At 41.4% G+C, this 23,677-nt stretch overlaps 1 protein-coding gene across 1 annotated transcript in view; it reads left to right on the top strand.

The window, feature by feature from the left end:
• SRPRB (SRP receptor subunit beta) overlaps nt 1-17,302 on the top strand; it is a 35,506-nt gene extending 18,204 nt beyond the window's left edge. Inside the window, exons 6-7 of the mRNA XM_070289440.1 lie at nt 8,552-8,606; nt 16,222-17,302. Coding sequence (XP_070145541.1) covers nt 8,552-8,606; nt 16,222-16,435 — 269 coding nt within the window. The 3' untranslated portion in view covers nt 16,436-17,302. The remainder of the gene's footprint in view (nt 1-8,551; nt 8,607-16,221) is intronic.
• Nucleotides 17,303-23,677: the final 6,375 nt, after the last annotated feature.

The following is a 23,677-nucleotide window of genomic DNA, read 5'->3' as shown; positions in this document are numbered from 1 at the left end:
AAAAAAAACCCCTTTACCTATATAAGAAAGGTATTTGCTACTTTAAGTGCACTGGCAGAGGAATAACTTGTCGAGTACCACGTGAAACCACATACAGTGTCACAAAAAGAAAATGAAAGTTCTTCAGAAACCAAACTTAAGTCATGGAAGATTTCACTCTAACTGATAGAGAATTCAAAATAGGTGTTATGAAAAAACTCACCAAGCTACAAGAAAACTCAGGAAGACAGTTCAGTGAGCTTAGAAATACAATTAATGAAAACAAGAAATACTTTGACAAAAATATTAAAAGTCTAAAAAAGAACCACACTGAAGTTCCGGAGCTGACTGTGTCAGTAAATGAGATGAAGAATGCATTAGTAAGCATTGGAAACTAGAGCAGACCTAATGGAAGTGTGAATTAGTGAGCTTGAAGATAGATCTAGAATCTCATGTTAATTCTCCTGCTTCATTATCCTTCATAAGAATAGTGGTTATCCGAGAGGAAGAAGAGAGGGAGAATGGAGCAGAGTGTTTATTTAAAGAAATAATAGAATTTCACAAACCTGGGGAAGGAACTGTATATACAAGTCCATAAAGTTAATAGAACACTTGGTATCTCAATGGTAAAAGACCTTCTCGAGGGCAGATTATGTTAAAATTGTCAAAATTCAATGATAAAGAATTTTAAAGGCATCCAGGGAAAAAAACCCAGTAACCTACAAAGGAACCCCTATTAGGCCATCAGATTTTTCGGCAGAAACTCTATAGGCAGGAGAGGATGGAATGACCTATGCAAAATATTAAAAGATAAAAACTGCTGAAAATCCTTGTAGCAAAGTTTCCTTACAGATATAAAGGAGAAATAAAGCTTTTCTGAGACAAAAGCTGAAGGAGTTTATTACCACTAGGCCTGTCTTACAAGAAATATTGGAAGGAGCTTTTCTACTTGAAATGAAGAGGCAAAAGTTCACAAAACTTAGAGTAAGATGATAGTTAGGTAGATTCAGAAAATTGCAACTTTACATCAGAATAGGTTGCTAAACAATTATTGCATAAAGATTAAAGGGGAAAAAGCAGTAAAAAAAATACCCATAGCTACTGGAATTTGGTAACGAACTCACAGTATAAAAAGAAATAATTTGAGATGACAAAATGTAAAAGGGGAAGAGAAAAAGAATAGAACTCATAAAATGGGAAATGAATATAAGATGCTATCAATAGAAAAAGGGCTAAGATATCTATGACATGTTTTATACAAATCTAATGGTAACCACGAAATATAAGTCTAGAGACATGAAATACAATAGAGGAGGACGCTAAGAACAACATGATAGTAAACCATCAACTAAGATGTCAGGCAGGAACAATGGAGATACAGAGCAACCAGAAAACTAAAGATAAAATGGCAGTACTGAGTCCTCATTTATCGGTGAAAAAGTGAAAGCGTTAGGTCACTCAGTCATGTCCCAACTCGTTGCGACCCCATGGACTGTAGCCTGCGAGGCTCCTCAGTCTATGGAACTCTCCAGGGGAGAGTACTGGAGTGGATTGCCATTTCCTCTAGGGGATCTTCCTGACCCAGAGATTGAACTTGGGTCTCCTCCATTGCAGGTGAACTCTTTACCTCCTGAGCCACCAGGAGAGCCCCATTCATCAGTAATCATACTAAATATAAGTGGATTGAATTTACCAATCAAAAGATACAGGTGGCTGGATGTATTGAGAAACAAGATCCAACTACATCCTGCCCCCTAGGCTCTCTGCTCTGAAGAGAAACATAGGCTCAAAGTGAATGGATGGGAAATGATACTCCAAGAAATAGCAGGCAAAACAAAGCAGGTGTAGCCGTCTCAGATCAGATCAAATTGACTTCAAGTCAAACGAGAACAGGATGAACTTATATACTGATGAAGGGGACAGTCCATCAAGATGTAATTTTTATTAATATTTAAGCATATAAGCAGAAGCACCAGAGTATAAAAGGAATAATTAACAGATATAAATGAAGAAGTCAACAGCAGTAACAGTAGGGAGCTTTACTTCCCACTTACATCAATAAATTGATCATCTAGACAAAAAATTAACAAAGCACCATTGGCCTTAAGTGAAACGTTAGAACAGAACATGAAACATTCCTTCCCAAAGCAGCAGAATACATTGTTCTCAAGTGCATATGGAACATTCTCAAGAATAGACAATATGTTGGGATACAAAACAAGCTTCAATAAATTTAAGGGTGAAATCATATCAAGCATCTTTTTGAACCACCAAGATAGGAAACTAGAAATCACCTACAAAAAGAAAGCTGATAAAATCACAAATAAGAATAAACAACATTCTGCCAAACATCTATTTAGGTTGGTGCAAAAGTAATTGCGGTTATGCACAGTTAAACTTTGCTGTTTGATATTGGAATACATTCTTTATATGTGGTTATCTTATACATCATTTTAATGTGCATTTCTTGCTTTATTATTATTAATTTTTGCTAATGACATTACTTGCTATTTATATTTAGTTTAAACTAGGGAAGTGAGTGTTAGACAAAAAGCAAATTCGGGCTGTTTTCTTATTTGAGTTCAAAATGGGTTGTAAAGCAGCATAGATAACTTGCAACATCGACAACACATTTGGCCCATGAACTGCTAGCAAATGTATAGTGCTGTGGTGGTTCAAGAAGTTTTGCAAAGGAGACGAGAGCCTTGAAGATGAGAAATGCAGTGGTCAGCCATTAGAAATTGACAGCAACTAGTAGAGAAGATGATTGAAGGTGATCCTCTTAAAACTACACAGGAAGTTACGGAAGAACTCATTGTTGGCCATTCTACAGTTATTTGGTGTCTGACGCAAATTGGAAAGGTGAAAACGCTTGATAAGTGGATGCCCCATGAGCCGACTGAAAATCAAAAAAATCGTTTTGAAGTGTCATCTTTTATTCTGTGCAACAACAGCAAACCATTTCTCAATCAGATTGTGATGTGCGATGAAAAGTGGATTTTACATGACAACCAGTGATGACCAAATCAGTGGTTGGACTGAGAAGAAAGTGCAAAACACTTCCCAAAGCAGACTTGCACCAAAAATATTCATGGTCACTGTTTGGTGATCCACTACAGCTTTCTGTAGCCTGGGTGAAACCGTTGAATCTGAGAAGTATGCTCAGCAAATCGATGTGAAGCACTGGAAACTGCAACGCCTACAAGCCAGTATTAGTCAACAGAATGGGCCCAGTTCTTTACAACACCCAACCACATGTTGCACAACACTTCAAAAGTTGAACGAATTGGGCTACAAAGTTTTGCCTCATCCGCCATGTTCACCTGCTGCGGCTACTGCTAAGTCGCTTCAGTCGTGTCCATCTCTGTGCAACCCCATAGACAGCAGCCCACCAGACTCCCTGTCCCTGGGATCCTCCAGGCCAGAACACTGGAGTGGGTTGCCATTTCCTTCTCCAGCGCATGAAAGTGAAAAGTGAAAGTGAAGTCACTCAGTCATGTCCGACCCTTAGCACCTCTTGCCAACTGACTACCACTTCTTTGAGCATCTTGAGAACTGTTTGCACGGAAAATGCTTCTACAACCAGCAGGAGGCAGAAAATGCTTTCCAAGAGTTTGTTGAATCTCAAAGCACAGAATAAGCAAACATTTCTTGTTGGCAAAAACGTGTTGACTGGAATGGTTCCTATTTTGATTAATAAAGGTGTGTTTGAACCTAGTTATAATGATTTAAAGTTTATGGTCTGAAACCACAGTTACTTTTTCACCAACCTAATACTAGGTTAATGAAATCAAAGGAGGAAAAAATACACCTGAAGATAAATGAAAATATGGAATACCAAAATCAGTGGGATACATCAATAGCAGAACAAGTTTATAGCAATACTTGCCTACCTCAAGAAATAAGAAAAATGAAAAAGCCCAAACAGTCCTTACACCTAAAGGAACTATAAAAAGATCTTCAAATTAAGTCCAGAGTCAGTAGAAGGAAGGAAATACTAAAAGTCAGACAGTAGAAAAGATCAATGAAACTAAGAGCTGGTTCTTTGAAAAGATAAACAAAATCAACAAACTTTTAGCTAAACTCACTAAGAAAAAGAAGGCTCAGATAAGTTAGGGATGAAAGAGGAGAAATTGCAAGAGGTCCCACAGAAATGCAGAGAGTTAAAAGAGAATACCGTGAGTAGCTATGTGTGAACAAGTTAGACAACGTAGAATAAATGAATACATTCTTAACAATCAGCCTTCCAAGATGGAATCTTAAAGTAGGAAATCTGAATAGCTGGATCACTAGTAAGGAGGTTAAAACAGTAATCAAAAACCTTCCAAAAAACCAGAGTCCAGGACCAGACAGCTTCACTGGTAAATACTACCAAATGTTCAAAGATGACCTAATATCTGTTCTTCTTGAAATTAAAAGTGAAGTCACTCAGTCATGTCCGACTCTTTGGGACCCCATGGGCTGTAGACTGCCAGGCTTTTCCATCCATGTGATTTTCCAGGCAAGAATACTGGAGAGGTTTGCCATTTCCTTCTCCAGGGGATCTTTTCTACCCAGGAATTGAAACCGGGTCTCCCACACTGCAGGCAGACTCTTTACCATCTGAGCCAAACTCTTCCAAAAAGTTGAAGAGGAGGGAACACTTCCCAACTCATTTTTTGAGGTCAACAGTGCCGTGATATCAAAGCCAGACAAGGATAATACAAAAAAAGAAAATTACAGGTGAGTATCTCTGATATACGTAGAGGCAGAAACCCTCAACAAAGTATTAGCAAATGAAATAATACATCAAATGGATCATACGATATAATCAAGTAGAATTTATTTCAGGGTTGCAGGGATGGTTCAACATCTGCAAATCAACATGCTACAACATTTAAAAAATAACGATCAACTCAATAAATGCAGAAGAAGCATTTGACAAAATTCAACATGCATGTGTGATAAAAACTCCATGAAATTGGTATAGAAAGAATGTACATCAACATAATAAAGGCTATGCATGTCAAACCCACAGCTGACATACTCAACTGTGAAAAACTGAAAGCTGTCCCTCTAAGATCAGGAACAAGACAAGTGTGCCCACTTACCAGTCTCATACCTGAAGACTCCACCAAAAGCCTGTTAGAAATAATAAATGTGTACGGTAAAGTTGCAGGATACAAAATCAAAATACAAAATCTGTTGTGTTTCTGTACACCAACAAAAAACAAGCAGAAAGAGAAATTAAGAAAACACTATCATTTAAAATTGCAGCAAAAAGAATTAAAAAATACCTAAGAATAAATTTAATCAAAGATGGGAATTTCCTGCCAGTGATTAGGCCCCTGTGCTTTCACTGCTTGAGGGTGCAGGTTCAATCCCTGGCTGGGGAGCTAGGATTCTGCAATATGTTATAAAACTTTGTTTAAAGAAATGGAAAGATGAAGGATGTTTCATGCTCATGGACTGTAAGAATTAAAATGGTTAAAAATATCCATTTTTTCTATAGCAGTCTATAAATTCATTGTAAAAAATCCCTATCAAAATCCTTGATGACATTTTTCACATAAATAAAAGCTCCCTACATTTATATAGAATTCATAAAAACTATGAATAGCCAAAGCAATTCTGAGAAAAAAGAACAAAGCTGGAAGAAGTGTCACATACCCTGATTTCATATTATACTGCAAAGCTATAGTAATTGAAACAACATGGTATTTGACAGAAAAAGAGGTTAATGGAACAGAATTGAGAGCCCAGAAATAAACCCACACATACAGGGACGATTAATTTACAACATAGGGGCAAAGAACATAAAATGGAGAAAGGACAGTCTCTTCAATAAATACTGGTGGGAAAACTGTACAGCCACATGCAAAAGAATGAAACTAAGCCATTTCCTTACACCATACACAGAAATTAACTGAAAATGGATTAAAGACTTGAACAGAAGATCTGAAACCATAAAACTCTTAGAAGAAAATAGGAAATTCAGACTTTGGGTTTAGCGATTTGTTTTGGGTGTATCTCCTCAGGCAAGGCAAACAAAAGCAAAAATAAACAAGTGGTACTATATCAAACTAAAAAGCTCTGCACAGCAAAGGAAACCATTAACAAAATGAAAGAGACAGTGTACTGAATGGGAGAAGATAGTCAAATATATCTGATAAGGGAGGGCCCATATAACTCAACAACAACAAAAATGAACAGCCTGATTTAAAAATGGGCAGAGATCAGAATAGATGTTTTTCCAAAAAAGATATACAGATGGTCAGCAGTCACATATGAAGATGTTCATCACTAGTGAAGATGAGTATCATTAATTATTAGGGAAATGCAAATCAAAGCAACAGTTAGACATTACCTCCCACCCATTAGAGTCATTGTTGTCAAAAAGATATGTGTTAGTGAGGATATGGAGAAAAGGGAACCCTTGTTGTGCACTGTTGATGGGAATGTAAATTGGTGTAGCCACTGTAAAAAACTGTGGATATTCCTCAAAAAGTTAAGAATAGAACTACTGTGTGATCCAGTTAGTCTGCTTCTGGGTATTCATCCAAAGATAACAAAAACACTTGAAAATATAGATGGAAACTAAACTTTTGGTAGTAAGCACAGAATAGTGTATACAAAAATTGAATCATAATGTTTCATATGAAACATATAATGTTGTAAACCAGTGTGACCTCAATAATAAGAAAAACTTCTTTTCTAAAAAAAAAGTTAAAATGAGATAGACTAGCTGATCTCTATTGGCCTCTTTCATACCTAATATTCTCACTCTATAAAGAGCCCAATGCATTTCTTTTTTTTTTTTTAAAATTTTAAAATCTTTAATTCTTGCATGTGTTCCCAAACATGAACCCCCCTCCCACCTCCCTCCCCATAACATCTCTCTGGGTCATCCCCATGCACCAGCCCCAAGCATGCTGCATCCTGCATCAGACATAGACTGGCGATTCAATTCTTACATGATAGTATACATGTTAGAATGTCATTCTCCCAAATCATCCCACCCTCTCCCTCTCCCTCTGAGTCCAAAAGTCCGTTATACACATCTGTGTCTCTTTCCCTGTCTTGCATACAGGGTCGTCATTGCCATCTTCCTAAATTCCATATATATGTGTTAGTATACTGTATTGGTGTTTTTCTTTCTGGCTTACTTCACTCTGTATAATCGGCTCCAGTTTCATCCATCTCATCAGAACTGATTCAAATGAATTCTTTTTTACGGCTGAGTAATACTCCATTGTGAATATGTACCACAGCTTTCTTATCCGTTCATCTGCTGATGGACATCTAGGTTGTTTCCATGTCCTGGCTATTATAAACAGTGCTGCGATGAACCCCAATGCATTTCTTAAAGGGGAGCTAGTACTAAGCCTACCAGTGACTGACTAATCAGGAACAGTGTTAAGGTCATTAACTGACTTCTTTGTTTCTTTTATTCAATATAATAAGAGGAAGTAATATTTATTTGTCTTTTGCTGGTGCCAAACCAGTGCCTTTTATTATCAGAGTGCGCTTGATACTGTAACATACCATTTTAGTATCAGCTGGAAATGTTAGTTTAGTTTCTTATTACAGGTCAAGTATTTCTGTTGGAGTGAAAGCTTTTGTTAAAATCACAAAGCAGATAGCTTTTCTTTTTGTGAACATTGGCTGGACTTATATGTGTTGATTTAAAATGTCTGTAAGATGTAGAAAACTTTTATGAAAGACTAGTCAATTTTAGGGTCACCAGCTTAATATATTTATAAGCATTATTATAATATAAGTATTTGTGCTTACTTTGATAAAGGGAGGGAAGGATAAGTTGTGAGTTTGGGATTGATATATATTCACTACTTTGGACTTCCCTGGTGGCTCAGACGGTAAAGAATTAACCTGCAATGTGGAGACCTGGGTTCAGTCATTGTGTTGGGCTCGATCCCTGGGTAAGTTGACGGCAACCCACTCCAGTATTCTTGCCTGGAGAATCCTCATGGATAGAGGAGCCTGTTGGGCTACAGTCCATGGGGTCACAAAGAGTCAGACATGACTGAGCAACTAAACACAAGCACACTACTATATTTAAAATAAATAACCAACAAGGATCTATTGTCAGGCACAGGGAACTGCTTAGTATTCTGTAATAACCTAAATGGGAAAATAATTTGAGAAAGAATAGATATATGTGTATGTGTAAACGAAACACTTTGTTGCACACCTGAAACAACACATTACGAATCAACTATGAAAGTGAAAGTCACTCAGTGGTGTCCCAACTCTTTGCGACCCCAGGGACTATAGCCCTCCAGGCTCCTGTCTGTGGGGTTTCCCAGGCAAGAATACTGGAGTAGGTTGCCATTTCCTTCTCTAGGGGATCTCACTGACCCAGGGATCAAACCTGGGTCTCCTGCATTGCAGGCGAATTCTTTATCACCTGAGCCACCAGGGAAGCCCATAAATCAACTATAATCCAATATAAAGTTTTTTTTTTTTTAAATGGTGGGGCAAAGAAACCTAAATTTAAATGGGAATTTTCCATATGTGCAGGAAGTCTTGGGAAGAGACCCTGTTTTAAACAGTGTCTTTTGTTTCTTTACAGATATTACAATGGCAAAATCAGCAAAGGTAATTCAGCAGCAGCTTGAAAAAGAAATGTAAGTAAAAATAAGTCCTACTGGTTAATTGTATATCTTATCACTTAGGAAATATGTATATATTGCTTAAGGTCTTTGGTTTTGTGTGATTACCATGATTACCCTGAAGATTAGTGTGAAATATATTTGTTTAAAAATTGACAACAGAATTAATGGAATTATAAAAAGTATTAATGGGATGTTTATAGATATTTAACATCTTCATGGAGAGAAAATCTCAGGTTTATTGAAACTGTAAGCTCAATTTGTTTTCCCACTAGTTCTAGCTGTAGCTTAGTAGATATGAAAGCTTTTACAAACAAAAAATTTGAAAGCCATGGAAATTTTTGTTGACAGAATAGGAAAGGAACACTTCAGAAACATACTAAAATCTGTGATACTATTTTGTAACATTTTTTTTTTGTTTTCAAGATGTGTGACAGTATCATTTGGCTTGTGTTTGACAGGTTTTGATTCCACACATAGTTGTAATCATATGATATTTGTCTTATTCTGTTTGTTATTTCACTTAGCATAATGTTCTCTAGGTTCATCCAAGTTGTCACAAATGGCAGAAATTTCTTTTGTAAGGCTCAGTAATACTCTTGTATATATGTTCCACATTTTCTTTCTTTGTCCTTCAGTGGACATGTAGGTTGCTCCATATATTGGCTGTTGTTAGTAAAGCGGCAGTAAACGTAGGCGTGCGTGTATGTACATCTCTCTGAGATCCTGATTTTAATTCCTTTAGATAAACATCCAGAAGTGGAATTGCTAGATCATGTGGTAGTAGTTCTGTTTGTGATTTTTTGAGGAATCTTGGTGCTTTTTTTTTATTACAGCAGTACCAATTTAAACCCACCAACAATGTACCGGGGTTACCTTTTCTGCAAATCTTTGCCAACATTTATCTTTTTTTTTTTTTTTTCCCTTAATGTTAGTAATTCTGTCTCATGGTTTTGATCTGCATTTCCCTGATGGTTAGCGATGTTTACCATTTTTTCATGTACTTGTTGACTGTATGTCCTCTATGTCTGTTCAGATCCTTTGCCTATTTAAAAAACATTTTACGTATTTAGTTACTTTTGGCTGTGCAGGTCTTCATTGTTGGATGTGGGCTTTCTGTAGTTGTGACGAGTTGGGGCTACTCTTTGTTGTAGTATGCAGGTTCTCATTGCAGTGGCTTCTCTTGTTGTGGAGCGTGGGCTTTAGAACTCAAGGGCTCGGCTCAGTAATTGTGGGGCATGGGCCTAGTGTTCTGTGGCATGTGGAATCCTGGACCAGGGGTCGAACTGATGGCCCTGCATTGCAAGGCGGACTCCCAACCACTGGACCGCCAGGGAAGACCTTTAGCCCATTTTTTAAATTGAATTTTTGCTTGTTTTTTTATTGGGTTGTATGAATTCCTTATATATTTTGGATATTAACCCTTATCATATACATGTTTGCAAATATTTCCCTCATTCCATAAGTTATCTTCCAATTCTGTAGATAGTTTCTTTTGCTGTGCAGGAGCTTTTTAGTTTGATGTAATCACACTTGTTTATTTTGCTTTTGTTTGCTTTTAGTCTCATATCTTAAAATAACTGCCACAGTGTCAGTGTTTTTTTCTTGGATTTTTATAGTTTCAGGTGTTATATTTAAGCATTTAATCCATTTTGAGTTGACTTAGTATATATTATAACATGAGGGTCCAGTTGCATTGTTTTGCATGTGGATATCCAGTTTTCCCAGAGCTGTTTATTGAAGAGACTGTCTTTTTCTCTTGTCATCTTTGTTGAAGATTAGTTGACTTGCATATGTGTGGGTATGTCCTGGGCTGTCTATTCCATTGTTCTGTAAGTCTTTTTAAATTACCATATTGTTTTGATTACTGTAGGTTTGCAATATAATTTGAAATCTGGAAGTGTGATGCCTCCAGATTTATTGTTTTTCCTTGGTTACTTTGAGCATTATAGTTCCTTTGTGGTCCCATTTGAATTCTAGCAGTGTTTTTTCTATTTCTGTGGAAAATTCTATTGAAATATTGATTGAGATTCCATTGAATCTATCAGTGCAGTTGCTTAGGTGTGTACAACTGTTTGCGACCCCATGTACTGCAGCACGCCAGGCTTCCCTGTCCATCACCAACTCCTGGAGCTTATTGAATCTATAGATGGACATTTTAACAATGTAAATGAACAAGGGATATCTTTCCATTTATTTGTGTCTTCAGTCTCTTTCATCACTGTTTTACGGTTTTCAGTGTACAGCTCTTTGACCTGCTTTGTGTTAATGCCTAAGTATTTTATTGTTTTTGATGCTATTATAAATGGACTTGTTTTCTTAATTTCTTTTTCTGATAGTTCATTAGTAGTGCATTGAAACAGAACTGGTTTGGGATGTTGATTTTTGTATCCTTCAATTTTACTGAGTTTATTAGTTCTGTTTTTTGGTGGAGTCTTTAGGGTTTTCTATATTTAAGATCATGTCAGCTGAAGTCAGAGATAATTTTGCTTCTTCCTTTTTGATTTTGATGCCTTTTATTTCTTTTTTGCCTAATTGCTCTGTCTAGGACTTCCAGTACTGTGTTGAATAGACGCGGCAAGAGTAGGCATCCTTATTTTGTTCCTAGCTTTAGAGGAAAAGCTTTTAGCTTTTCACCACTGAGTATGATGTTATCTGTGGACTTGTCATATATGGCATTTTTATTTTGAGATATATACTTTCTATAACTGTTGAGTTTTTATCATGAAAAGATATCGTATTTTGTCACATGCTTTTTCTGCATCTATTGAGATAATCATAAGATTTTTATCCTTCAGCTTGTTAATGTGGTGTATCTCATTTATTTACAAATGTTGAGCCATCTTTGCATTTTGGGCAAATCCCACTTGATTATGATGCATGATCCTTTTAATATACTGTTGAATTTGGTTTGCTAATATTTTGTTGAGGATTTTTGCACCTATGTTCACAGGGATCTGTTCAGTTCAGTTGCTCAGTCATGTCCAGCTCTTTGCGACCCCATGAATCGCAGCACACCAGGCCTCCCTGTCCATCACCAACTACCGGAGTTGACCCAAACTCATGTCCGTTGAGTCTGTGATGCCATCTAGCCATCTCATCCTCTGTTGTCCCCTTTTCCTCCTGCCCTCAGTCCCTCCTAGCGTCAGGGTCTTTTCCAGTGAGTCAAATCTTCACATGAGGTGGCCAAAGTATTGGAGTTTCTGCTTCAGCATTAGTCTTTCCAGTGAACACCAAGGACTGATCTCCTTTAGAATGGACTGGTTGGATCTCCTTGCAGTCCAAGGAACTCTTAAGAGTCTTCTCCAACACCACAGTTCAAAAGCATCAATTCTTCAGCGGTCAGCTTTCTTCACAGTCCAACTCTCACATCCATACATGACCACTGGAAGAACCATAGCCTTGACTAGACCGACCTTTGTTGACAAAGTAATGTCTCTGCTTTTTAATATGCTGTCTAGGTTGGTCATAACTTTCCTTCCAAGGAGTAAGTGTCTTTTAATTTCATGGCTGCACTCACCATCTGCAGTGATTTCGGAGCCCAAAAAAATAAAGTCTGACACTGTTTCCACTCTTTGCCCATCTATTTCCCATGAAGTGATGAGACAAGATGCCATGATCTTCGTTTTCTGAATGTTGAGCTTTAGCCAACTTTTTCACTCTCCTCTTTCACTTCCATCAAGAAGCTTTTTAGTTCCTCTTCACTTTCTGCCATAAGGGTGCTGTCATCTGCATATCTGAGGTTATTGATATTTCTCCCGGCAATCTTGATTCCAGCTTGTGCTTCTTCCAGCCCAGCGTTTCTCATGATGTACTCTGCATATAAGTTAAATAAGCAGGGTGACAATATACAGCCTAGACGTACTCCTTGTCCTATTTGGAACCAGTCTGTTGTTCCATGTCCAGTTCTAACTGTTGCTTCCTGACCTGCATAAAGGTTTCTCAAGAGGCAGGTCAGGTGGTCCAGTATTCCCATCTCTTTCAGAATTTTCCACAGTTTCTTGTGATCCACACAGTCAAAGGCTTTGGCATAGTCAATAAAGCAGAAATAGATGTATTTCTGGAACTCTCTTGCTTTTTCCATGATCCAGCGGATGTCGGCAATTTGATCTCTGGTTCCTCTGCCTTTTATAAAACCAGCTTGAATATCTGGAAGTTCACGGTTCATATATTGCTGAAGCCTAGCTTGGAGTATATACAAAAATTCTAAACATTAACTTCTGTTTCCGCCACATTTTATGTTGCTTATGTCACAGTTTACATCTTATATTGTGTATCCATTGATTAGTTCTTGTAGTCAAAGCTACTTCACCTTAAAGATTCATACTCTTTAGCATTTGTTATGAGGTAGGACTAGTGGTGATGTTTAGGAAAGCTTCTATCCGTCTTTCATAGCTGAAGGAGAGCTTTTCTGGGTATAGTACTCTGGATCCCACTCTCTACTGACCTGCAAGGTTTCTGCTGTAAGATCCACTTTTAGTCTTGTGGAGTTTCCCTTGTTTGTGACAGTTGACTTTTCTCTTAATGCTTTGAGCAATTTCTTTCTTTTTTACTTTTGTCAGTTTGATTTTAATGTGTTTCATTGAAGCTCTCTTTATGTTTAATCCATTTGGGTTTTAGCAGCTTAGTGGATCTGGACTTTCATTTCCCTCCCTATATTTGGGGATTTGCTGTCATTTTTTTTTAAATAAGCTTTCTGATTCTTTGTCTTTCTCTGCTCTTTCTGAGAGCCCCATAAGGCATACATTGGTTCCTTTTATGATGTCCCATAAGACTTTCTTCTTTGTTTTTTTACAATTTCTTTTTGGTTTTCTTACAGAGTAATTTCAAATTACCTGTGTTCAAGCTCTCTGAATTTTTTGTTCTGCTTGGTTGAGTCTACTGTTGAAGCTCTCTGAGTTTTTCACATCCAGTCATTGTGTTCTTCAGCTCCAGGATTTTTGTTTTTCATGATTTCTGTGTCTTCATTGGCTTTCTGATTTTTTTGTTTATTCTTTCCCTCATCTTGTTGAGTTGTCTGTGTTCTTTTATAGCTTACAGGACTCTCAGATGATTATTTGAATTATATGTCAGGCAGTATGTAGATCTCCATTTCTTCAGGACCAGTTGGTGCTTTATCATGTTCCTTTAATGGCGTCATAATCTCCCTGATCACCTGAGCCTTGTGTCCTTACTTTGGTGCTGCACATTTGAAAAAATAATCACCCCTTCTAGTCTTTATAGACTAGCTTTGTCAGAGAAAGTACTGCTCTAGTCTGTCCAGCCAGAGATCTGGATGGGCTTGCTACTGGATTTCTTGGGCAGGTTGGGCTTGTGGGTAGGTGGGCCTGCTGCCTGGGTCCATGGAAGCTAGCCTGGAAACCGAGCCTGTCTTGGATGGACAGGTGCCTGAGTCTACTGGGGCTGGCCTGGTGCTGGGTTCCATGGCACAGGGGTGCTCATTTCACTGTCCCTCTCCTGTGTAAATCGTATGTCTCCATGCTACACTTTGCAGGCTTGCAGGAGCAGGAACCTGGTGATATGAAACTGTCCCTTCTTCCCTCTTCAGTGCGCCTTTTCTTCTGTGTTACACCCATGTGCTGTAATCTCTGACCCGGATTCGTTAGCTCCCATGAAAGTATTCTTCTGTGTGGATGGTTATTTAAATTGATGTTTCTGTGAGAGGACTTGTACTGAAAACTCCCATTCTGCTGTCTTGCTGGTGTTACTCAATGGTTTCTATCCCTTCTGAAATTCCATGTTCATCATCTGTTCTCCTATTTTGATGTTCACTCTTTTGAGACTGCTAAAGCTAAAAAAATTGGGGTTAGATGATTTGTTTTTCTAAAATTTCTGTTGCAGTTGCTTAGCATTATCTTTGGGGACAAGTAATAATATTATTTGTATATCCATTTTTTGAAAATTGTTAGCATTTTAACTTTTGTATTGGGATATAGCCAACTAACAAGGTTGTGATAGTTTCAGGTGAATAGTACAGGAACTCAGCCATACATATACATATATCCATTCTCCCTCAAACTCTCTTCCCATCCAGATTGCCACATAACATTGAGCAGAGTTCCCTATGCTATACAATAGGTCCTTGTTGGTTATCCATTTTAAATACAGCAATGTACTGTACGTCCATCGTCCATTCCAAACTCCCTGACTATCCCTTACCCTCCATCCTTTCCCCCAGCAACCATAAGATTGTTCTCTGTGAGTCTCTTTCTATTTTGTAAGTAAGTTCATGTGTATCCATTTTTTTTTAAACAGCATAGTTCAAGTCTTCCCCATGTTTTCCTTGATTCATTTGCTTTTCATTCTAAAGAGCCATAGAAAAACAATACAGAAAGAAATGCTGTATTATAAAGGCAGTGAAATAAAATGTTAAAAAGTTATAATGGTTAATATCAGTTAAATTCGGAGTCTAAGTTTAGTTTAATCCTGTGTTTGTGAAAATTAGGCCTTATCAGCTGTGAAGCATTTCATAGTTTTCTGAATGAAAAGAGCTGAATATAATGTTAGGGTTTTTTTTCCTTTTGAGTTTCTTGTAAAATATTTTACGTATAAACGAGCATACGTGACATGTATATTGAGTTTAAAGAATCAGTGAGATGAAGACCCATGGACCTAACATCTTTCTTAGAAGGCCCTTTAAGGTGCTCCTCCTCAAATGTTTTTCCTTGTGTTAATTGTTTTTAAAATACTTTTCCCATATGTGTGTCTTTCTGAACAAGGTACTTAGTTTTTTGTATGGACTCCACATTCGTTTTCATGAAATCTTACAGCGCTAAGTCATCCTTTATTTTGTTTGCACATGTGCCTCTGCTTCTGGGGAGAGAAACAGACACAGCGAGCCTTGCTTTTGCACTTCTTATTAAGGCCTGCAGGTGGCAGTTAAGTGACTTAAACTGGGAAGGTGTTAGTAGCTAGAGAGAGTGGACTGAATATGAGAACCTGCAGTTCGTAGATTTCTAAGCTCTGTATCCAGATAGACTCAAGATAAATATGTAAATATCTACCTACCCACACTTCACTTTCAGAAACTTAAGGTTTTGAAACCAGCAGGTAATGTGAAAATATATCTTAAAAAGGCATCATGCAGGCAGTCCTAGTAGAAGGGGGCACTGTGCTGAAAGAAGGTTAGTGTGACCTTGGTTCATTACTGACCCCTTGTCATCCGGCCATGTGGGCTTCCCTGGGGGCTCACTCGGTAAAGAATTTGCCTGCCATGCAGGAGACTGCCTTCAATGCAGAAGACCTGGTTTCAATCCCTGGGTCAGGAAGATCCCCAGGAGAAGGAAATAGCAATACACTCTAGTAGACTTGCCTGGGAATCCCATGGACAGAGGAGCCTGTTGGGTTATAGTCCATGGGGTCACAGAGAGTCAGACATGACTTAGCAACTAAACTGCCACCATCTGGCCATGTTGGGTTGGACTGCTATCCTGTCTGTCTGAGAGAGTGACCTATAACTTGTAAAGCAAAAGATTATTTAATAATCCTAATAGCATAATTGACAGTTTTATGATTCAGTATTTGAGTGTTGAAATATTTAGGAATTAATGTGATTTTCTAAAGGGCTTTAATTGTTATATAAGAATTAAGGTCTTTCTGCTTCCTGATTCATTTTCCTTTTGTCTCACAGCAATACTTTACGGGTTACCCGTTCTGCTGCCCCGAGCACACTGGACAGTTCCAGCACTGCCCCTGCTCAGCTGGGGAAGAAAGGCAAGGAATTTGAATTCTCACAGTTGCCGCTCAAAGTAGAGTTCCTGGAGTGCAGTGCCAAGGGTGGTAGAGGGGATGCTGGCTCTGCTGACATCCAGGACTTGGAGAAGTGGCTGACTAAAATCGCCTGAGGACTAGATCCAAACACAGGATGTGAATGTGTGTATGTGTGAATGACAGTTTTGGAAAAGGATTTGGTAGTCTGGAGGGAATATTTCAAATATAGTTAGGAACTTTTCCTTATTCTGGAAACAGATTATTGTTGAAACCAGTGTGGAATTTTTTTTTTAATTTTTTAAGTTCAGTTCTCCCATATTCCTTTCAAACTAGTTATTTTATTTGATTTGTGTCTTCCCTTTTTAAAGTGTATGTAAGATCCCTTTAGTATATGCTTGATGTAAGGTCGAGGTCTAACAAGTGGACCTCACATAGAGAGGATACTATCATGAGAATATGATGTCATCTAAAGTGTTTTCTTATCCTCTGCGTCTGTGCTTTGGCCCCTTACCCTGGAAACAAACCTGTCTTGTGTGGATCTGGGTGATTTCCAGTTACCCTTCATGGGCAGTACATGAATCTTCAGATTTGTTGGTACAATTACAACATGGTCTCCGGACATGTAAAGGCAGGTTGAAAACAGCAAGGCCGTGCTGACAGTGGTCTGTTCTTCATCAGCTCAGTGACTTGTCCACACTCTAGCCCTGTAACACTTAGGTTTCAGAAACGTTATGAATTCTTGGAGTCATTCCTAGACGATGGAACTGTAAGTGCTAAATCCCCAAATGCTACTAAAATGTACACTAGAAATGACCATTCTAGTGGTTTCCCTTAACTAGGGAACCTAGGGAGATTTAGAAGCTGTTCTGTTTTTCTGATGCATGAGTGCTCCTGGGCTGTATCTTTATGTGCTATTTGATGAGCTCCTATTTTGTACTCATAGCATGAATGCTGTGGAACAAATACAAGATGAAAAAAGTTGTCTGTAGATTTTTAAAGTACACATTCACCAATGGTTTTTTTTTTAAAGCAATTTCAAAGTGATGTTCTTTGCTGTCTTTTAAAATGTATGGCTTTATAAATGGCTTTTTATAAATGATTAATATATAGGCTTCCCTGGTGGCTCAGTCCGTAAAGAATCCACCTGCAATGCAGGAGACCTGCCTGAGTACAGCAGACTCTGCACTGAGTGCAGGAGAAATGATTAATATATTTCTGGGTAAATAAAACCGTCTGTCTGTGGGGCTTCCCTGCTGGCTCAGTGGTGAAGAATCCGCCTGCCAGTGCAAGAGACACAGATTCAATTCCCTGATCAGGAAGATGCCGCATGCTGCGGAGCAGCTGTCGAGCCCGTGCTCTAGAGCCCAGGAGCCGCAACTGCTGAAGGCTACACGCCCTAGAGCCCGTGCTCCACAGCAAGAGAAACCACCAGCGTGAGAAGCCTACACACTGCAGCTAGAGAGCAGCCTGCCTGCCACAACTAGAGAGAGGCCTGTGCAGCAGCAAACCCATCACGGCCCCCCGCCCCAAATAAAAACTGTCTAGCTTAGAGCATTTACATAGAATGGTAGAGAGAATACAGGTAGGCACATGTGTTAGAATTCAGGCCTGTCTCACATTTCTGGGGCCTAATGATGGTAACGTACATAGAAACTTCAATCCCTACTTCAAACACTCAAGAGATAAGCCACTAAAGATTAAAGAGGAGACAAGGGTGGCTGTGGATAGGTGAAACGCTAATCCCAGCACAGTGAGGGAAGAGCCGTAAAAGAGGAGGTGCAGGATGCTCCGGGAGTATGCTGTGGGACCCTCCTAACCTTGCCTTGAGGGTCTGGGAGAGGCAACGGAGGATGGCACGGAGCCAGTGACATCCCAGTGAGTGTGGTCCCCGCATACGTGCTGTGGCCCATGCCTCTGCCCGCTGGCCTTCCATTCCTGTGTCACTCTGGCTCTGCCTCAGAATCCCTTCCCCACTCCCACACCCTGCATCACACAGCTTGCTACTGGAGTATGAAATAAACCCAGGCTGACACAGAGATGCCATTAGAGTCCAACCCTGGTGGGTTCTTATTGGGAAGTGTCACTGCTGATATGTCTTCCTGTCTTTCAGACTTTTTCTTGCCTTTTCCTTATTAGCCAAGTAGTTTTAGGAAGTAGGTAAGAAGAATGAACCAGAAACTCAAAAGGTATGTGATAAATGTGACATGTTCACATAATCAAAGGCAATGCTCACCTAAATAAACATCAGTGGCTTGATGCTTCCATTAAGGGGCATGCATATGCTGTCAGCTATTTTGTTGTTTTTTCCAGAGGTGATACAGTGTTTCACTTCATAAGAGGAAGAAGTACATAAAACAAGTGATTGAAGAAGGGGAGCAAGGTTGAATTTTATTCAAGACCTTAAAGATGATCTTTTGAAAAAGGAAAGTTCTATCTCAAACAGTGATTCTCAGATGTTAGCATGCATCAGAATTAAGTGATGCTTGTTAAATAGCTTGTCTGAGGACCCCGCTCCTGAGCATTCAGTTCAGCAGTAGGCCTCGTGTGGTCTCAGAAATCTGCATGTGTAACACGACCAAGCACCCGGGACTCCAGGGAGCAGTCTCACAGGTGACTTGGCCTCCTGGAGTATCACGTAGGCCTTTAATGTGTTCTGTTACATTCTTTGGGCCACAAAGCCATGTTTGTTTGTTTATTTTTTTAATTTTACTGTGCCAGGTCTTAGTTGTGGCACGCTGGATCTTTAGTTGCAGCACGTGGGATCTAATTCCATGGTCAGGCATCAAACCTGAGCCCCTTGCATTGGGAGCACAGACCGAGTCTTAGCCACTGGACTGCCAGGGACGTCTCAGGCCCTGTTTAGTTTTACTCTCAGGGTGAAGTAAGCAGGCAGGTTACATAGTCCTTCTGGGCAGTCTCATTCTGCCTCCTAACTCTGCCACAGTCATCCCATTGTTGTGGGTCTGGGCCACGGTGACTCGTCCTTGGGAGCTTGGTTATCAGTGGGGAGGTCAAATTATCTTCCTGTGGCCCTGATGCCATTTAGCCGAAGTAGGCCCATTTCTTCTTGGGCTGGGAGCCAAGTATGGCTAGAGTGGAAAGAGGGCTGTCAGGTCACAGGGCCAGCAGACTCAGCCTGACTGTGTGTCACAGACGGGAATGTGGCAGTGTCTGAGCCACCGCAGGTTGGAGGCACTGAGGCTGCTCCCTGGGCCTTTGCCTCCCGATGCGAAAGAACCTGTGCTCTGCGAGTGGGGACCTGCAGATTGCAGGGCAGTGTGCCCTGACTGCCCTGGTAAACAGCACCTGCTTCCAGAATGGAGCCTTCAGTGGGCACAGAGGACACCTGCAGACCAAGGCTACCTGTTCATTCCAGCTCTTTCAACACTTCACGGACATTCTGGGGCCTTGGTAGCCCCTCTCCTGCCTGACTGTTTGTTGGGCTTTTGTTTCTGATCAGCATCAACTGCTGTTGCTGGGGACTACCTGGGGTCTGCCCTTAGATTTCCCCATGCTCTCTGTCTCAGTGCTCCTGCTGTGTGTAAAAGGCACTTGGCTGTGTGCTGTTGGTTTGAGATCATTTCAGCCAGAATATTGTGCTTTTTCTTTAAGATTTGAATTTAGAATGAAATCAAGGCTTCAACTGGTTTATGCCCATTCTCGCCTAAAGGTGTATTAGCAGCAGTTACAGTGCTAACCTCTTCCATTTCAGCCCTTTGAGTACTTAAAGAAAGGTGGCTACCTCACCTGACTTTTGCACAGGAAAGTAGTTCCACTTCCTTTTTCAACTATAAAGTCCTGACCTGTTGACTACTCACATGAGCCGTGTATGGCGTTCAGAAAATGCCAAAATTCATTCAGAAAATGCCAAGCACTGTGCCCAAACCTGGGAATTCTGAGTGTGGCACACTTCCTGCTTTTGTGGGCATACAGTCACATTCTCAGGTGAAGAAATAGCCCCTGCTTTCCCCTCTCATTAGCACGGGCTCCATCTTGGCTGCACCAACCTGTCCGCAACCCCTCTCCCCATCCCCCCACCCCCCGCCATCCCTCCCACCATGCTGCATGCCCCAAGGTCAGCTGCCTCAGTGCCATCCTCACTTTGGCCCTTCCTTGTCTGGCTGCACCACCCATGCAGCCCCAGCATGGGCTCAGTGCCTCCTGGGATCCTGGCGTTCCCCACCCCGACCCCACCGCCATGATCTTGTCGTATGTGAGGCACTTGGTGTTCTTTTGACTTCAGATCTTTTTGTTTCAACTGAAATACGCTTAAAAAAAAAAAAAAAAACTGGGGGTTGTCATAGGATTATCAAAGCTCCTTTCTGCACCCTTGGTCACGGCTGGCCAAAAGACGGCTACAGTGACAGAGGGGACCACCTCAAGCAACACGCCTTGATGGCTTGCAGGGCACTGCAGGGAGGACAGTCACAACTCCCGTTAACACACTCACGTCTGGGAAGCCCCAGCGTGCCTCCTTCACCTGCTGGATGCTGTGTGTGCAAGCACGATGCTCAGGGAGACGATGCACTCCCTTTCCTGTCTGTGGTCACACTGCCCTGAATACCAGTCTGGGGGAAACCTGTCTGGTCCATACAGGCGTGTGCACTTGCACTCTCAGGCCTCAGCCCCTCGACTTGCCTGGTAACGCCTCCACCTCACAGTTTACACCTGGCACCCAGGGAAGTTAGGCTCAGTGGGCAGAGAATCTTACTGCCTACCCCTCCTGATCAGAGATGGCTTCCTTGAGGTGGTGGATTGGAGGGTGCTCCAGAAACTTAGAACCTTTAAAGGAGAAAGATAGGTTGAACTTGACGAAGACCTGGTGAACTTGGCTTTCCCTATGGCCCCAGGATTCCCAGCATTTCCAGTCCAGGGCAGTGGTGGGCCTGATCTGGGCCTTTGTGTTCTCTGTGGGTTGGTCCCCTGGCCTTCATGGCCCCTTTTAGTCTGGAGGTGACTGAGACCTGAAGGGCTGTCTCAGGGTTGTTCTCTAATTGGTGTGAGATGACGCTGGAGGGCATACGGGGTAGCTTCATGTCATCTGAAAGGTGATTATGGTTCATCTTAAATTCTTGCCTTTAAATACTTTCCAGAAATCATGAGAATAGAGATCCAGCCCCTATACCCACCCTTCTAACCCTCAGCCACCATGAGTGGAGAGCAGGGATGGTAAGAGATAACACATAGCCCTGTGCCTCAGTTCTGCCTGGAGTTTCCCTTTCCATCAGCCTTCAGGCAGAATGGAGATTACGGTAAAGTTCAGCATGTCCTGCCTTTTCCCCTTCTGAGTTGAGAGCCCAGTGAGGAGCAGGAGGGAAAAAGCAAAAGGTGGTGAACACACCACCCAGACATGAGGAGGGTTTTCTTCATGGAGCATGCGTTTGAAGAAATCTGTTTTTCCACACCCCCTCCACCAATATATGACCACACCGCTTAGAAATATGAAACAAGAGGCTTTGTGTTGAGAATTAGGACAGTTTATTGTTCGATCAACATGCTGAGTCTTCCACATTTTACACAGTTTTATGTAAAGTCAATGTGGCCATTTAAGCCTGCTGAGCCAGTGAGATGGGAATGCCATCCTTTGTGCTCCTCATGGCCAATCACTTCCATGGGGCCGGGTGAGCAGGAAGGTGACACACACCTTGTGATACACGCTGGCCGTCAACCTATGGAGGCTTCGCACTAGAAGGAAGCTTCCAATCCCACTGCAAGGATAAACCACACCCTACCATGAGCATCAGCAAGGGCGGGGTGGGGGGTTGTCTGGTGTCCAGGGAGTTTATGCATTGAGAGCTCAAGGTTTTGGATCACTGAAATAATAGTTTTATTTCAAACAAAAAATCCAAAGAGTGCCCTGGTATGACAATCAGAGTGGACTCGGGGGCTGGCCCTTCTTTGCAATGGAGGAGCCTGAAATGTACTCAGATACGCTGGTCTGAGGAGCACCCGTGCCCTGTAGCCCTGTGTGCCAGTGCAGTCACATTTGTTACATGTCAGCGACAGATGAGTGAAAACACCTTGATTCTGACTGCCTGCAGTTTACTGGGTAAACCATAAGCAGGTCACCCTTCTCGGGCTTGGTCTTCCTGCATTTCGTGCAGGAAGGGTTGTGAGCCTTCCTCCTCACTCTGCTGTAGCCAGGGGACAATGTCTCACATTCTTGGGGGAGAGGTAGTTAGGAAACGAGTGCGCAATGGTTGATGCCCAGACACTTCAGCTCGGCTGCCCCTCGTGTGGCTCAGACACGCCTCACAGCCCTCAGCTACCTGTTCTCACATCCTGACACCCTCACCTGCCTTCTGCCACGTGGAGAGATGAGGCTTCTCTGCCTGCAGGACACCGAAGCCAGCGGTGCCATTACTGTCACACCTGGTACCTGAGGGCAGGGCTCCCCGCACTGCCGCCACCAGGCAAACGACAACATCACATCCAATGTGTCCGCACTCTCGGCTACCACCATACCAATCCTCGTTTCTGCTGCCTGAAATACTCGAACTGATCTGGCCATTGCTCCTCAGACCTGGGCCATCCCAGACCAACTGAGGATGCTGAGGAAGAGTGCGGTGATGGCAATGGCAAGGAGGCCTCTGACCGAGTCAGCATGCTTGCTAACCTCAGATGCACGGCTGCAGCTCTAGCCTCTAGCACCCGAGATGCCGAGACCACTCCTTCACTCTGGCACGTCTGCATTCGTAAACACACTTTCTGCTTTCTCCACCATATGCTCGATTTTTCAGATGTCCACAAGACAGGAGCTTTACTGACAGCATTTTTTCCTTTTTTTTTTTTTTTTTTGAGATTCCTCAAAGTAAAAGAGAGGGCTACAGAAGATGAGCCTACCATACTCCCAGGTCAAGTGTGCTCTGTGGAGACAGAGACTGAACCACTGGCTCAACTGAGATCATTTCCTAAAGGGGTCCCTCCTCTCTGCCTTGTGTTAGCCCACCTGGATCCAGCAACGATGGGATACTCTCAGCAGGAATGCTGAGGAATTTCATGACATTCTCTTCAAGGGAACCTGATCATTTCATTATTGAACCTTAAGTCTGAGACAAGATCCTACCTACAAGCAAGAGGACAGTGATGGCACCTGCCCCCAATGGGAGCCAAGGAGCCAAAGCCCTTCTGTGCTGGAGGTCTGGCTGCCCTGACAGATCCAGGAAGAGGGGTGGAGATGAGGCCCGAGGAGGGCACTCATGGAACAGTGTGGCGCCACCAGGATAGGAGGATAAGGGGAGGCAGTTGCCCTCCCCACCTCCCTCTCCTACAGGACTGGGAGAGCTGGGCTCAGGAGAGAGGATGTCATGTATGTGTTGGGAAACGAGGGCTCACGGAGGCCACATCAAGCCACATTGTATCTGCTTCATCTCTTA

The sequence above is a fragment of the Ovis canadensis genome, chromosome 1 (genome assembly GCF_042477335.2).
Source record: "Ovis canadensis isolate MfBH-ARS-UI-01 breed Bighorn chromosome 1, ARS-UI_OviCan_v2, whole genome shotgun sequence".
NCBI lineage: Eukaryota > Metazoa > Chordata > Mammalia > Artiodactyla > Bovidae > Ovis > Ovis canadensis.
Note: the sequence above shows the minus strand (reverse complement) of the source record. Positions and strands in the feature narration are given on the sequence as shown.